General features: G+C 43.4%; 1 protein-coding gene across 1 annotated transcript in view; it reads right to left on the reverse strand.

Moving 5' to 3' along the window:
- Positions 1-17,523, reverse strand: part of PLCB1 (phospholipase C beta 1) — a gene marked incomplete at its 5' end in the record, with an annotated part of 318,873 nt that overhangs the window by 226,831 nt on the left and 74,519 nt on the right. Inside the window, 1 exon segment of the mRNA XM_005422621.2 lies at positions 5,154-5,222. Coding sequence (XP_005422678.1) covers positions 5,154-5,222 — 69 coding nt within the window.

A 17,523-nucleotide genomic window follows, 5' to 3' on the forward strand; every position in this document is an offset into this window, starting at 1 on the left:
GAATGAGACATCCCTATCCTGGATCACTGGGCAGAGGAAAAAAAATAAATTGTGCATGTACACAGGTTTATCCAAAAGCAGCAGCAGCATTTAAAGCACAGCTTTACCAATAATTTCTAGTTTTTCAGAAACTCAAATACCACGTATTTACTTGAGCAGGGCCTACCTTTTCAAATTTAAATGTCAAGCTTTAAAATTACAGTTGTAAGATGTCTCTGTGCTTCTTAAAATATGGAATTTCTTATTACAGGCTTTGCGCTGCAAACTTTGGCAAACAAAAAAAAAGATGAAGGCTTTTTAAATGCAGCAAAGTATAAAACCAACCAGCTCAGAAAGCGAACTGAAACAGTCAGCAAGCAGGGACAAAAATAAAATTAAATCTTTCTGGAAACGTTTCATTGTAAAAAGCCTTGGAAAAAACCCTGTGATTTCTGCCATGGCCTGAATGTTAGTAAATAGTGATTTCAATGAGCTGGCCAAACAGAGCTAAGTCACACAGTGAATGACATGCTGCTGAAATGGTCCCAGTTCCCCAAATAAAATAAAGTCACCAATTTGGGCCACTGGAGGGTCCAAGGAAAAGCCCCCTCACTCTCAGGGCCCACAGCACTTAAACCACTTCCATTTCCACCTGTGCACTGGCCAAATATCATACAAAGAAATTCATCTTAAGGAAAACTCAACCTAGACAAAATGTTTATGCAACTCAGTCATTATTATGAAAAAAAGGAAAGCAGTTATGTAAAAGAACAAACACATTTGGGGCGGATGTTTGTGGCTGTCGCTGTTATCCCCAAGGTGAGTGGGAAGAAGGTGAGCTGCGTGCACCCATTTTTATTTCTTTTTGGCAGAAATAGAACACTGCTTCGGCATAATTTACATTTTCTAATTTAGCATCAAGGTTGTTGAAGGGAAAGCAGCATGCATTTCTATCAGCAGGCAAAAATAACAGCATCATTTGAGGCAGAATGGAGACATTCCGAGCAGGGTGACAGGAGCCAGTGGGTGTGCTGCTGTCCTGTGCCAGCCATGCACACAGATGGCTTTGCCAGGGCATGGACTGAGAGCACAGACAGGAATAAACCCAAATCCTCTGCCATTTCACACAGGCAGTGTGATCAGGGTGTTACCAAACACAACTTAAATGTCCCTGCACAATTGTCAGTCCCACTGACTCCCAGTCAGTGCCATGGAGTGCACAGCAGCAAACACTGCAGGCTGGGGAGCTCTGACAGTTCAAATGGACTTGCACATCCTCACTTTCCCCCAAAATCACCTGATTTTCAGCTAAACGAGGATTTAGACTTTCCTTGCTAGTTTTCCTTTTAGTTCCTGAGCCCCCCTAGTTCAGGAAATGCTGTTTTTCCTCTGTGGATGCGTTAGAAGCCAGGAAACCTTCCACAGCAGCTTTTGGATTAAAACTGAGACAGGTCCAAAATCATCTCCCTTGAGCATTTCAAGAAAAGCCATCAAATACAGAGAGGCTGGTGCTGATATTAAAATAGCAGTTGGAGCCTTGGCAAACTTCTGACATTCAGGCATCTGAATGATTTTTCTCTGTAGAGCTTGCTTGTTAAAGTGAGAAAACTTGGGGCGGGGGAGCCACGAGATTTTTTAAAATTGGGGATTACTCTCTAAACACATCTTGGCATGAGAGTGATTCTATCATTCATAATTTCATCTCCTACAGGTTTCACAGTATATGTTATTTAAAGGAATTCATTTCCTGCTGAATGATTTATGAGGGAAAACAGGATGCTAAGGGAAAACATACTGATCAAATGCATCAGAAGTGTTCAATATGAGCATTTACCATGGAGTTATTTCCTTCTCCCTGTCAACTAATCCTGATATTTCTTCTTGCTAGTAAAAACACATATAGTTGCTTAAGATTTCAGTTTCCATAGAAACTGTTATTGGCTAAAGTAAATACAAGATGGGAAAAAGTGTGACTTCCCTAGTCCTGTGAGCATGTTTGCAGCTGCCAAATTTTCACCACCTGACCATTCATTTGTCAGTATTTACTGGTGCCTGACATTTTTAGCTGCAGCTCCCTTTAAAGAGCACGGACACTCTTTTGAGAGGCACCTCCATGCTTTGCAGAAGGCATGTGAATATTCATAGCTATTCCTATGCCTCCTGGTACAAAAGCATATTTTGTGTTATTTGATTTTGCAGCACATTAAACCAAAGCTTGAGAGGGTAATACCAGGCATTGTGCAAATAAAGGGAAATAAAATATTGCTTCATCACAACTAGTGATTTTCTCCTGCTCCCAAAATTCCTCTTGCTCCCTTTCCTACCGGATTCTAATACAAACTTAAAAAGCAAAGTCCTGATAATCATTTTATAATTCCCTCACTTCTTCATAAATGTCATTTTACTTTGAATGGAGGCACTTCTTCCTAACATACACAATTAATGTGTCTTTTCTTGTTCCCATCAGAATATGACTTTAATTTTATCCTCGTGCAGAGCTCTGCTGCAGTGCTCTGTGCTGCCTGAGATTTTGCCTTTCAACCAAGGAACCATCCTTGCATGTATATTGCATTGAGATGGAAAACTCTGTTACCATTTCTGAAAATAGCAGCTGAAGACAGAAGGAGCCATCCCTGACAAGGTGCAAAAAGAAAGCGATGCTGGAGCTTCTCAGGATCTCAGGGTCATTTCAGTAGATTGCTTTTCATCTCCTGAGCATCAAGAGCCTTGGTACCCACTAAAAACTCCCTTCTACATGGTCAGAAACCCCAGTTCCGGCCCTCCCTGCAGCAGCCCTGCTCAGGGGCAGCCACACCTTCACTGCAGCACCCAAAAATGTGCTCTCAGCTCCTTGCTGGTGCCGCATGGATGTGAGGACTGCCGGGTGAGAGCTGCACTTCTGTGCCTGCGAGGGAACCTTCGAGGCTAAACATTGAGGGGATGGAGAAAGCAACCAGACCAGCTGGATGAGAAACCCAGGAAGGTGCAAAAACCATGCAAGAACAACCACAAAACACACAGCACTGGACTTATGGAAAAATACCATGAAAACTGAGTATCAACCAAAAAAGGAGAAACAGTAAAACCCTTTGTGCTTCTCCGTCCTTTTCCAGAAATGAAGAATACTCATGGCAGTGCACAGAATGCAGCATGAATTTGGAAACCAGGACTGCCTACAGTCCTCTAAAACCATTTCTTGCTGGTGGCCTGTGTGGCAGCACACCTCACACATTCTGATAACTAACTGTGGGTGAAGCTAACGACACTGAAACTTAGCTTACTATAAAAATAAAAAGGAATTACTCTTTTTTATTTAATGAGGAAGTCAAGGCTTATTTAAAAAGACACTTATTTCTATCAAAAAGCAGCAGTAGATCAGAAATACACCAAATGAGATTTAAAGATTCACGTTAAGTTTGTAATGACAACCCATGGGTGAAATCTACCCTTAGAATTCTGAGAAGAGATTAAAAAATTTGCGTAAACTGGCAGAAGTCTCCTAATATAAAAATTGTACAAAACCACGGGCAGAAGGGGTGATGTCACCTCAGTCTCTTGGTTTACAGTAAAAGCAGAGGGTGCTCCCAGCTGGAAGCAGAGCTGTGGAAAAGAGCCCCTGAAAAGCTTTGGTGAGCATCCTCCATTCCCAGAGCTCTTCAGCGAAAACCCCAGGAGTTTACTGAAACCTGTGTGCAATCCCTGCTACTACCTGCCTTGTAAAGCTGAGCTTTAGCTGCTCTTTAGTGACACACTGGGCGCTCTGCTGCTCTGCCCAGCCCCAGCCCAGGATCAGAGCACAGCTGGCACCACTGGCCCCAGCGCAGCCTTTTAGCTCACACCATCTGCAAGATGCCATCAACAGCCAGCCCAGGTGCTGTGTAGCTGCTGCCCACACACAAATCAATGACAAAAGGCAGCTCATTTACACAGGTGGTGCATTTCACCACCCTGAGAGCCAAGATTTTCTCCTACCCCTCGTTTAATGCCACTGCTGTCAGAGCTGAAACGTGCTCTAACAAAACCAGCCTTTATGTAACCCAATAAATAAAAGTCACCAAGGCAATAGCTGTGCATAAATTTTAGCTAAAAACATTTTGTTAGAAGAACATGAATGTCCTCTGTAAAGCAGGTAGCATTTTAAAATAATGTTCTAGATATTGTTAATACTTTATTGCTATTCATCATAGAACCATTAATCATGGTGAACTCATTTGGTATTAATGTGGATGTCATAAAGTACTTCTGTTGCATTTCAATTATAACTCAGCCTTTAAAATGCTGCCAGCACTACATGGAGAGCTTTGAAAGCCAGATATGAATAGTCTGTTCAGAGATAACTACAAGTGCTTTCTGGCACAGAAAAACAACCTTTTCCATTCCTAATGGCCCTCAGGGGGCTGAGCAGCCCCTGGGGCTGTGCCTGGGCCCAGGGCTGCAAGGAATAGAGGTCATCCAGACCCAGGAATATTCCTCCCCCCAGATGAGAGTGGGAGAAACATTCTTTTGGTCTGTTCAATCAGGGCCAAGCAGCAACAAGGCCAAACTTTCCAGGCCCTGGGAGATTTCAATTTTTTCCTGTCACTCCTGGGATTCCCTGAGGCACTCTCTTGCTTCCAGAGCTGAGTGCTTGGGCTTTTCCTCTCATGTGCTGTGTCTGCCCAAACAAAAACACCAGAGAGAACTTGTATCTACAGCCTGCTGTCTGTAGAGACTGGAAATGAGTGCACAATCCATCAGGGCAAACCCAAAGGGAGCTGATATCCCGACCTCTCTGACAGCAGTTCAAAAAACAGACCCAAATCCTCCTTCTTGGCCTCAGGAGGTACTGAAAGAGGAAAATCACCAGCACAAAATACAACATGGACTCAAACAAATATCAGCTCCCTGCCACCAGGGAAGCCAAGAACTTGTGTAAGTGTACCTTGACACACCAGGATTTTTGCTCCCGTGCTGCCAGCAGAGCTTCCAGATGGATTTTATACACAGAATCCAAAGACAAAAGCTCAACAATCCCAACAATTCTCAACAGAAACAGTGTTACACAAAGAAAAGGCAAAACAATTCTCTTTAGCTGCGGGAACTTTTTTCTTCTTTTCAATTCCTGCATATAATTCCCATTCTTTTTTATCCAGGTCATCAATGTAACAAGAAAAGCACACAGCAAGAATTCCTACCTTGGGAGCTCTGGCATGTTTTCCACATCTGGCATCTTTGACAAGGCTGATATCCAGCAGCTCAGTCTCCTAGAAGGAAAAATTGCAAAACAAGTCATTATTACATTATTCAAGAAGCCTTGTTGTGTTATCAGTGTCCCACTTCCCACATCTGTTTGTCCAAATGGAGATCAGCTTCCAGGAGAGCTCAGGTGCACCCAGGCAACTCCAACAGCAGCACCATGCAGCTCCCCTAGGATATATAGGTTATAGAGAAGCCATGGGAGTCAAGCTGATTTCCTGGATTGCTAAACAGCAGCTGCTGTGCTTTTGCTTTAATCCTTTTAATACAATTTTAGCATTTTGATGCTTGTCACAGCGTGACAAAAGGCAGTGTCACAAACAGAAAACCCTGCCTCTGCAATAGAAAACTTGCTTTATTATTGCCAGAACACTTTGAAAAGTGCTCATAAACCCCAAGAAGTGTTTTATCTGTAATGATAACAAGGTTCAAAAATTTTAGTGACTGCTGCTCAGTAAGACACAGGTACTTTTTGACAGGCATTTCATAGCTTGTGTGCTACTCCTGAGTTATGGGTTATACAACAAAGCTGGCACATCATGACAGCTTCTGTTGGGCACATTCTTGCCCTCCCCTACACACAAGTAACATGAAGAATCCCTTTCCCTGATCTGAGCATTTGGGAGGAGGATGGATGCTGGAGCAGAGCGACTCCCAATCTGAAATACTCCAGCAGGAGTGTGGCCACACTGCAGGGAGAGCCACTCCACTGCCAAGCATTTCAGCCTTCCAGAGCAGCAACTGCACTGCTGGGCAGGGAACTTGAAATCTGTGTGCTGGACAAAGCCATTACTTTTCTTTTCAATTCCAAAGAAAACAAAAAGATGGACATGTTATTTTGCCAAGGGTTACTTGGGATCCTGATTTGTTTTTTGTTTTACAGAACCTACTCCTGCCCAGCTCTTGCAGAGCTTTGCTTTCTACTAAGACAAACTGTACCAACAGATTTTCATGTGACTGTACAGTGATCACATTTGCCTCTGTGCCCCCCAGCAATCCCAATTCCCTTCTGTCCTAGCACTTGCTGAGCTCCATGAACACTTTCCCCCCTCTTCATGGAGCCTGTTTAGAGGAAACCTGCACTTCTGAGATGGTTATTTAAGATGCTCTCACTTGCCTGAAAGAGGACAAGAGTATCAAAACTTGCAGAGATTAGAAAGAAGCAGGGAGATAAAAGGTGGAAATAACCCAAACTCCACCAATGCTCAGGGCATATGGACACGAGCACTCTTCTGACAGTGCAGGTGAAACTTTAAACAAAAACAATTCACAATTAATGCACTGGAGGGCTTTGAGTCCTTTTAACTTTGAGGTAAGCCATACAGCCATGAAGATCCTGGCAGGAATGAAAACTATGGAATATGGCAGAGCCACATATGAGTTTATCACACTTGGAGCAAGAACTCAGGTGGGAAACAGGAATTATATTTACAACACCCAATAATACCCACACACCAAAGTGGACTCAAGCCCATGGGGAAATGTTCCACAGAAGCTCCAGGCACATGCAGATCATAAAAATCAGATTTCCCCAACTGAAAGGACTAAGGAGCACTAAAAATAAAGGCTTTAGCAGCAAACACATGAGGGAAATTAAATATGCTGAAGAAAAATGGATCTTACAGATCACAGAGATGCTGAGCCACACAGTGTGAATTTCAAAAGCTTTTTTTAATTTGTCTGGTATTTTGGTTTTTTAAAAAAGAGAAGAACAACTAACAGAATTAGTAATTTAGTCACTTACAAAAGTGCAACTAGACCTCCCTAACACAAAAAGACCCTTTTAAGTGGAATGGCACACATGAAAAACAGACACAAAAAAAGGAAAAGGCAATGACCAGCCCTCCCAAGGACCTGAACAGCCCTGCCCAGGTCTGCATCCTCCCAGCTGGAGGAGGATGAGCAGGCATAGGGCTGGTTTGGAGTTTTCACTACTGCTTTCAAGCTGCTTGCATGCCAGCAAGCCACGTGCAGAAAATGTGACCACCTGAGGATGCAAGAGCTGACAAGGGCAGTCTAAGAGTAAGGGAAAAGTGGATTTTGTGGGGCTACTTGGCTCAGCCCAGCTGCCAGGGCTGTGGGAAAGGCTGATCCCTGAACATGCACCTCATGGCCTTCCTGCCCTATCACCTCTCTGCCAGAGAACACAGGGCTTGTAATCCTATCCCCAGAATCCTTTCTATCCCTATCTGACAACATCATTAATATAAATAGATGAGAGCAGGACCTGCATCCATGGAAGTGCCTCTGCAGGCAGCGTTCAGTGGGGCTTGGATAAATCAAAATTCATAATGGGCCATTTCTTAGTACTTTGGTTCAAAGAAACCTCCTGGAATTCCCTCACCCCAGGCACTTGCTTTCATCTTTTAAACAGCTAATTAAGAGGGCAGAGATCAGCTTCCTTGCAAGTCAGAGGAAATACAATTTCCTATTTCCCTATTGCAAAACGCAGGGGGATTTTTGTAAAAGGAAAATACACTTGAGCAGTGGCCAAAGAAATGCCCCATTTCCTGTGCAGCAGAACAGCCCAAGCCCTCCTCCACCTAAATAAACAGGAGTTTTGTTAATGACTTCCTCCAGCCAGGCTTGGAAATGCACTCTGGGTTGCAGGGGGCATGGAAGCCATAACACATGGGGGGGAAACAAAAATGCAAATCCTCTAAACAGAGAAAAGTTGGGCTTGCAGAGACCTCCAGTCATTGCTGCTGGGGCTTAACCCTACAGTAGAGTAACATCTCTTAATGCAAGTGGTAGATGCCTCCAATCATTCATTATATAAAAAATCTGGGGCAGTTACTAATCCTACCATGTTTGTTTTCAATTAGCAGCCCAGACAGAGGAGCATTCAGAGAGGGCTGCATTGTGCAATCTCACTTTTATGGGTGAGCACACACTCACAAAAGCAATGGATTGTGCAACCCTCAGTGTCTGCTTGAGCACTTGTAATTAGGCCCATCTGAATTTAATAGAGTAACACCAATTTATGCCAGCTGAGGATCTGGCTCTCTTCTATTTTAAACTGCCCAAAATGATGCCTTGAGTCATGGTGCCTTGGGAACGTGCTTGTGACACATCCCCAGCTCCAGAGCAGGAATTCTCCTGGATACCACTGGAGAGCTCTCCCAGAGAGCCAGCAGCAGCAGCAGGGAGGGCTGAGGGCAGGATCAGCTACAGAACCTCCCAGAACTGTGTCAAGGAGACCCAGCAAGAGCAGGGCTAGTCCAGAGAGCCAGCTGCTTTCTAGACATCCCTCACAAAAATAATTGCACTCTTCTGCAGGCACTCATTATGGCTCAGGAGTGGTGCATTGCTCTGACCTCAGCTGTTCAGCCTCTGTTTTCATGTCCCTTCTGGCTGGATGTTCTTTTTTCCCAGTGTATGGCACAGCTCTCAGCCAGTGCCACTTAGGGAGAAGGTCCAACCAATTAAACTCTGTAAACTCATTTTCCACTTAGCTGGAAAACCTGTGGCTGCACAGTTTCAAATCTGAAGAAGAAATTGTGTGCCTGAAAGCTTATCTAATTCTTCTGACTATTACCAGTCAGTCTACTAGAAGGTGCAAAACTGCCTTCAAAGTTTGGTCCATACACTGCTGGCAAAATAAACTTTGGAAAATTAAGCCCGTTTTCTAAACAAGCACCATTTATTGCTACTGGATGGCAACATCTGGTCAAAGTTTTCAAAAGGGCAAAGCCAATTTGCTGAAACAAACTTCAAACAGAGAGTCAAACAACACTTTCTACTGGGAATAGCTAAACAAAATGAAATAGTGCTTTAATATTGCAAGTCTCTGTATTGTCAGTCTCCGAACATGAAAGCACTGAATATCTCTAGAAGAAAAAAATGTATGCAGTTCTATGCTATATTTATTTTATTCAGCATTTTTAAAATGGTATTTTAAATAAAACCACATGACTACTGTCCTACCAATATGTCAGAAAGAAAGCATTAAGAACAATACTTGAATCTGATGAGGAGCAATTACAGAATTACAGAATCATTTAGGTTGGAAAAGACCTCTGAGATCACAGAGTCCAGCCTTTGACCAAATACCACCATGGCACCAAGTGCTCTGTCCAGGCTTTCCCCAAGCCCCTGCAGGGATGGTGACTCCCCCACCTCCCTGGGCAGCCACTGCAGCATCTGACCACCCTGTGTGAAGAATTTACAAGTGACAAAGAAAGGACAAGCTATGCTAAAGAACTACCTCAGGTAAATAGGTATGGAAATTCATCCACTTACAGCCACTTATGGAATACTCCTCACTCAGGTTTCAGGGGTTTGGACAGTGATCCATCAGCCACACTGATTAACTCTAGGATGAATTTCTCCACAGTGGGATTGAACACCTAGTGCCAGTTCCAAAAGGGTGCTTGCAGAGCTAGGAGATGTCACATATCATTCCCCTGCTCAGAGCATACCTATTTTTCTTATTATCAATGAGAATAAATTGAATGAAACACAGCAATTTGTCTCCTCATCCCAAAGGGAAACCGTGGAGGACTGGTGAAAGTGATTTAACAGAAACCTGCACCGACAGCTACAAGTAGGAACAGCAAGGCTGTCAATGACTGTAATTGGAGCTGTGCTTCCCCAAAAGTGCCATTATATAATTCATAAGCTGCATCCCACCAGAGAGAGACAGTCCCTGAAGAAGCTGTCTCCATGCTTCCTCCTGGCAGCACACAATTCAATTATTGGGCATCAGAACGATGGGCTGTGTCAGTAAGGCAGCAGCAGAGCGGCACGTACATCTCCCATCAACAGCAGAACTCTCCTCAACAGCACCAAAGTCTTGGGCTGCACAGTTGTCCTTCACAAGTTCAATGTACTTTGTTACCAGCCCACACTCTTCTCAAAGGAAAAAATTAAAAATTATGTTATTAATGCTAAACTTGCCAATCTGCCCAAAGCAACCAGACCTCCTTCTAGCTCCTTGCAGGTGATGGATAAAGCAGCAGCAAGGCCCTGAAATGATGGAACAAAGGCTCTTAGCACACAAAATTTCAACTTGGTTAAAGTGGCTTCTGAATTCTCTGCGTTCTAAACATCTATTACAAAATGCAAAGCCCAAAGCAAATCCACCACCCTGGCACATGGAATGAAAATTTGGGTGGGAGACACAGCTGTTCATGAGGGGAATCCCAGCAAACACTGCTGCCTCCACTGCTCCACTCAGAATCCAAGCTTCGCAGGCTTTTCCTTTCGGGCCAACGAGCCCTGGCAGAAAATCCCCACAGCTCATCCACGTCAGGCCTGTTCCAGTTCACCTCACACCCCAGGGAATTCCCAAAGCCCCGGAGAGGAGGGTCCAGCAGAGGGGACTGTCTGTCAGCAGCAGCTCCTGAGGAGCTGGGGAGCACTGCTGCCATTTGTTCTGTTAGCTGCAGTGACAGGGGACATCCCCCGAGGGTGACCAGGGACATCCCCTGAGGCAGGGAGTGACAGAACTGGGAGAGAGGACACTGATGTGCTCCTCTGACACAGAACAGCAGCTTGGAAAACAAGAAGGGATGGGTTTAAACCCTGCTTTAAACCCATGGTTCTCCAGGTCTGGACTGGCCTTTCTCAACAATGGCAGAACCGTGGGGCTTGGTATCACAGAGAATGGACGTTTTTCCAAAAATCACTTGACCAGAATGAGAACAGAATTTCTTACTACCCAAAATGTATTATCTGTAAATTTGAACTCATGCTAATCTTTACTGGGTGGTCACCAATTCTTAATTCCAAAAGACTTGGGGGCCTCAGCAAGGCAAGAACCAGCATTTATTATTTGACTCAACTGCTCTGGGAATGAGCTCTAAACACCTTGAAAGGTTTCCTGGCACTTTAGGAAGAACTTCCAAGCAGAGTTGGATGACATCCCTCCTGCAAGGCCCCATAGGAAGCATTCCTCTGGAAAAACAAGCCCCAAACTGAAAAGTTTCGGCTATCTTAATAACACAGAGTCTCTCAATGTATCCCTGGAGTTGTAAGAACAGCAATATCTTCTAGTACAGGGAAAATGATCTGTGGTTTATATAAAGCATAAAACATTGAGCTATTAGGACAAAAATGAGAGGGAATTTTTATGCTAAGTGCCCTTTTAATAATGAAAGCAAAACAATTCTTCTGCAGCTATGCATAGAGCTCTTTGCTGCTTCATCAAAGGAAAATTTCATTTACTTGGATTTACAGATGCTGTGGCTGAGCAGCCTAGAAACGGGCATAGAGATTGAACAATACAAATCTGAGTGCAAAGAAACGGGGAGCAGAAGAACACAGTAAAGATTTGCTGCTGCCTTCATCCCAACAAGCTGACCATCACAAACAGGCAAAGGACACAGGGAAGACTCAGCATGCTCTTATCAGCCATCATCCCAGGTGTTAGAACAGTGGAAAAAGAGGAAATTGCCATACCAGGTAAGACTTCAGCCACCCATCAGTCTCAGCCAACTGATGCTACAAGATCAGTCCAAAGTCACCAGTGCTGACAGAGTATAAGCTCAGCTTGGTATATAGAAACACTTCCCCTTCAGTCAGTGTCAGTACATACTCCAAAAAACCAAGCCCCAGTCCTTAACCTTACAGCCTAAACACACACGACAGTCAGTGAATGAAAGGAGCAATGGGTCTGTGAAGGGATCCCCCAGCAGGACAGAGGAATCCCACATCCTTCACGAACATGGCATCTCCTTATCCCACTGCTCTCCTTTTCCAGGAAAGGCTCCACCACAAGAACACTCAAACTCAGAAGTTTCTCATCCAAACAGCTTGGGTTTGTTGCAGCATGCAGTGGGAATGATATGGACAGGAACGCCTTGAATGTAGCTGGTTGGAACTGGTTTGGATCTGCTAAAATTGCTCTCGCACCACTGCTCGTCCCACTCACACAGGCAGGGAAAAACAGGAGCAAAAGGAGAATTCATGAAGTGCAGCCATGTTCAAAAATGAAAAGAGCTGGGGGAGGACCTGCTCCAGAAGAAAGTACAAAAGCACCTTGTAGGCAGCCCTCATAATGGTACTTGACTGATTTTTATTCACACAACTGAGAATAACCTGGCAATTTGTAGCTTTAGAGTCACAGGGAAGAGTACAGTGAATTGAAGTTTAAGCAGTATATTAAAAAAAAAAAAAAGCAATATATCTATTAAGAAACTTTTTCTTTCAAATCACAACTCAAAACATGTATGATTATGATGATTAAATGCCTGCCCAAGAAGGGATCTATCATATTTTGAGGGTGATATTCTCATGCCATTATTTCCCACTGACAGGGGATCACAGACTACACAGAGATTATGGTTTTTTCCTTTGAAGCAAGTAAAATGTATTATTTTCAACAGAGTGCCCCAAACAGTGAACAGCAGGAGCAGAGACTTTCACCCCACATGGAAAACCACTGCACAACTCTTGCTCTACCACACCTGACAGTGCAGCTCCTCCTCAGGAAACTCAGTCCATCAACATAAGTGTTTTCCAAGACTGAATGAGATTCAAGACTTTTGAACTTTAGAAAAGCCCTTTTTTAAATGCATGCAGCCTAAGCTGGAGGCATCTAAACAGATATCAACGAATTAATGGCTCTGGCTGTTTGATGTTAGAAGCACTTCAGCAGGTGAGGGTGTTTTTGGCAGACCTGCACTGCTCTGGAGTATTCTGCTCCTTGTGACTAGTTGGGTTTTGTGGAGGGGTTTGGAGACTGCACATTCATGTCAACAGCACAGAGCATTTGGCTTGTCTGTACCAAAACAAGAAATGCTTTTTACAGATCTACATGTAACACAGTGGGGAGATCAGGACCTTGGAGCTGCTCTGCTCCCCACAGAGCACAGGGAGTTTCAATGTTAAGGCACAAACACATCGATGCCCTACTTACAGGCCTGCCACTTCCATGCATGGATAAAGAGAATGCACTAAAAACTGCATGGAAGCAGAATGCACATCCCGGCCAGCTCCTCCAGCTACAGCCCTGGCATGTGTTACTGAACTGGAAATCCAGGGGCCAGGCACAATTCCAGCTGGAGACTCCAGCTATAACATGCTGCTGGAGCACTAACAACAGCAGCTGAAACCCTGCAAAACCTGGAGACTGGGAAGAACTCAAAGCACCTATAATTTCAGAAAAGGGAGGAGAAATAAACCCAGCAGCTGCATGCATGTTAGTCTGACAGGCAAAGCTTTGGAGGAGATGATGAAAGGAGTATTAATCACATAAAGGAAAACAACAACAAAAAAAAAAGAGACAGCATCAACTTGCTGGCCAGATCATACCTCAACTTCTAACTTTTCTTTTTCCTTTGCACAGGAAGCTTTCCTCTGCCTGAATTCTGATTACTGACATGAGCTGGAACTGGCAAGTCATCATCCCAAACTGTGGTCACCAGTACTCTGAGGTGCATTCAACCTGAGGGAGCTGCAGAGAATGTTCCAGAAGTGATCACAGAACCCAGCACAAGCTCTTGTTAGAAGAGATTCAGAGCTTGGCTTCCACCAAACAGCCAAGAGGGGATGATTATTGCCTATAAATGCATGCATTGTGTAATCAGCTGAGAGGAAGAGGAGCTATTCAATCTAGAAAGAAATAAGAACTGAGTTATATGGATTCTAATAAGTGTGGGCAAAATTGGGACTATTTTTTTCTTCAGAATTTGAAAGCAAAAATCACTTTTAAAAAGGGGTTTGAGATGTGTTTCTGAATACTAACACATGCACTACACAACATCCATAAACATAGAGCACAGAAAATGTTTTTCTCCAGTAGTGATCTAAAGGAACTGTATTTATTTACAGCTGCATCTTTGCATTCTCACTACTCCAACCACCAGGCAGCTTTATCTGCAAAGTTACCACAGGATAGTTCAGAGAGTAATTCATTAAATGCTAATTTGTAAGTGACCTATCTGGCAAGTGTTGATACTCCAACAATTTCAGAGGAGATTTCTGCTTCGAGGCTCCTTAGATGAGCCTCAGGAAAGGCAGCAGAAGCTGCACGTGCAGAGGGAAAAGCTTTTCCCAGCCAGATCCTGGGCTGTTTGCTGCTCTCAGGGAGGATGAAGCAGACAAACAGCATCAGCTGAAGGTGTCCATGCACACCAGAGAGATGAGAAACCTGCAGGTGAGGGCACAACAGCTCTCTAAGGAAGCATTGCTTTGTTCTGAGGGAAATCCTATTTTGCTTCTTCTAAATGCACAGTCCCTAGTGCAGGAGCTGGGCAGCAATTTTCCATGTTCTCCTCCCTGTGCTGAGGCACAAACTCACTCCATCCTCCCACAGCCCCTTTTCACTTCACCTGCTGCTGCCACACTTTAATTTCCCTTATTACCTCCATTTGCTGCTTACCTTGTAAATATAAGTGAGTTTAAAACAGTTACTTGTTCGGTGTTTATTAGGGAATTAATTAGAGGGGAGTAAGAATTTCTTGCTAATTTATTCTTTACAAGCTGTGATCATTATTATTTTTTGCATGCTCTCAGGGTTTATGGATAAGTGCATCTTAAAAATCAAAGCAAAAAAGGAACAAAAAAAAGAACCTCCAGACCAGAATCAGTGGGTGAATCTCTACAGATTTAATTTACATTCATCTGCTATTAATCTGAATGCATAATATTCTTCACCATTATTTTATAAATCTCTAACTAGAGCTGGAAAATTATTTTTATTGAAGTATTTGCATGTGCATGCCTCAGATGCTTTTAGTCTTGGCAGCTGTGCCTGAAACTGGGATTTACACTGAGTGAGGAAATACGGGTCATTCTGCAAACACAACAGAGATGAAGGCAATGGCAACTTGTTGGAAGACCTTGAATTCTTGCCAAGCCATGTTTCCCAAAATATTTTGCCCTACACCACACTGAGGCCTCAATTACCAGCTCCTCTCTCCTCTCCAGCAGGAGCCAGCTGCTCTGAGCATCAAAGGCACATACACAGAACAGAACCAAGCTGGAATTCAGCAGAAAACCTGTACAGATTAGCTCTTCTTATCCTTCATCAAACTGAAGAACACACTTTTCTTAACAGGGACTCACTTCAGCCTACACCTGAAGTGTGCCAATGGTTCCATTATACTCAGCATACTCTGAACTTTGCATTTTATTCCTTGCCTGAATCCAGCACTTTGGGGCTGTTACAAGATGGGGATTTTTTGCTTTTCTAACTTGTGTCTTGTTGGCAGCACAGATGCAAGAAGACACAAGAAGATATTTTCCTCTCCTATCAGGGCACTCTTTGGCTCTTTCCTGTTTATATTTTCTCCTACTATGTGGAACTAAAAGCAAGGCAGCAAAGCCAAGGTTAGCCCTGCTGTCTAATGATGTTTCTTTATTTAGCAGCTCGTTTGACTGCAGTTGCTGTTTTCTCCCCCAGAAATGTTCTCAGTTCTGTTCTCTGGAGCATAATTATTCCAAGTACCTTTCCCCCAGCAGCAGCACACCAAGACTTCTTGACTTTGCAAAAGGAAGTTCATGTTCTTGAAGGTGACTGAAACATGACTTGAAGAAAGTATTGAAGGAGTCAGTCCTGACAGGGAAAAGCAAAAGGAGGAGAAGACCCAAATACTTTGTAGGTCCCCCAAACCTCTGTGAATCACAATTTTTAAAAACCTCAGGGGCATTTTTCATGGCACACCCAACCTGCAAGCCTGAATAACACCCAAACACACTGATTTGAATCCATTTGTATCTCATACTGCCAGAAAAATCATCTCACTTCTCCAGTGCCCTCCCTGACACAACCTGGATGTCAGCTCTGAGTTTCTTTTCCAGACTTGAACCACTCAGCATGAAATAATCCTGCTGGATGATTGCCTGGGCTGGGGTGGGTTGCTTCTTATTATTCTTAATGTAGCAGCCAAGGTGATTTCACCAATTTCCTCAAATGAAGCTGCAATTTCTGAAATAAGGCACATCCTAGCCAAAGAGATGAGTGGGAATCAGAAATGCTTTGGGAAATGTTTCATGCATGCTCCAGAATACCAGCTACCTCTTGCATGTGGGAACATCTAATGCCTTCCTGCTTGGAAAAATACCTTTGGATTTCAACAGTCTGTTGTGACTACAACATCTGTGAAAATACAGCCCAGTTTGGACAAGCTACTGAAACATCTCCTTTCACACACAATGAACTTAAAAACCCAGAGTATATATGCATGCTGTTATTCTCAAAATGCATAAGGGAAATTAAGTGTTGAATCTAGCATTTCACAATTTCTAAGTGGTTAAGCTTGCAACTTAAATAATGTCTTGTTTCTCTCTAAATAAAATTTCACGTGTAACGAAATTATCATTAGGAGTCAAGGGTATGATTTAGCACGTCTTTCAAAGCAGGCTAGGCTGCATCCAGAACAACACCAAAAAGTGCAATTATTGAGTAACAAGCAGGATAGTTGGGGAAAAAAAAGACTCACATGCTTAGAAAAGGAATGATTTTTGTGTAATTACATAGATTGAGAAACAGCTATTTTTGTTAACATCTTCAAAGTGACTATTCGAGCTATGGAAAGTAAACAGAGGAAAATTAGAAAAACAACTTTTTTTTTTTTCCTCTCAGAAAAATGATGGTTTGAAAAGCAACAATGAGACAACAAATCTATTTAGGAGAACAGTGCTTGGGTAGAGGCTGGGGTCAGTGGCATCACCAACTGTGGTTTTAGTCCACAGACACATCAGGTCAGGATTTTACTGGTAAGAATTTATCTGCAGCTTGTCACCCTCACAAATCCCTCGCAGGACACGCAGCTGGGCTGGCTGTAAGTCAGGACAGGAGGGGTGATGACACAAGGCACTCATAATTAGAACCTGGGTGGCAGCTAAGCCCTGCAAAAGACATGTGGTGGGGGGAGAGCAAATAAACAGGAACTTGCTAGAAGGTCATGTCTGTGTGTTTTGTGGTCAGCCCTTGCAGCCTTATAATGACAGTTATGATATTTAGGGTTCTACTTGGTGATTTCTTTTTCCCACTACTGTTTGTGAGTCCAAGGTCCTGTATGAGAATTACAGGATTAAACAGAGATAGGGATTTGCAGAGGAACACAAGTTTTTAGGCACGTATCTCCTGGTCTGTGTATGCAATAAAAAACACTTTCTCCAGTTAAACCAGACTCTCAGATTCTCATTATCCTTCCCCAGGAAAAGCAAACTCACAGTTCACCACCCTCCCCTATTTTTTTGCAGGATGTTTTATACAACACTTCACAGAGCATCTCACAGAAGGGTCAAGAATGACCACAACAAACGTGTTCTACCTGATAATGGGCAAACACAAAACTGGCAGAAACTGCAATTCTCTCAAAAGCAAGCAAATAAACACAGGGAGCTGTGACACTCTTT

Source organism: Geospiza fortis, unplaced genomic scaffold (genome assembly GCF_000277835.1).
Source record: "Geospiza fortis unplaced genomic scaffold, GeoFor_1.0 scaffold275, whole genome shotgun sequence".
Classification (NCBI taxonomy): Eukaryota; Metazoa; Chordata; class Aves; order Passeriformes; family Thraupidae; genus Geospiza; species Geospiza fortis.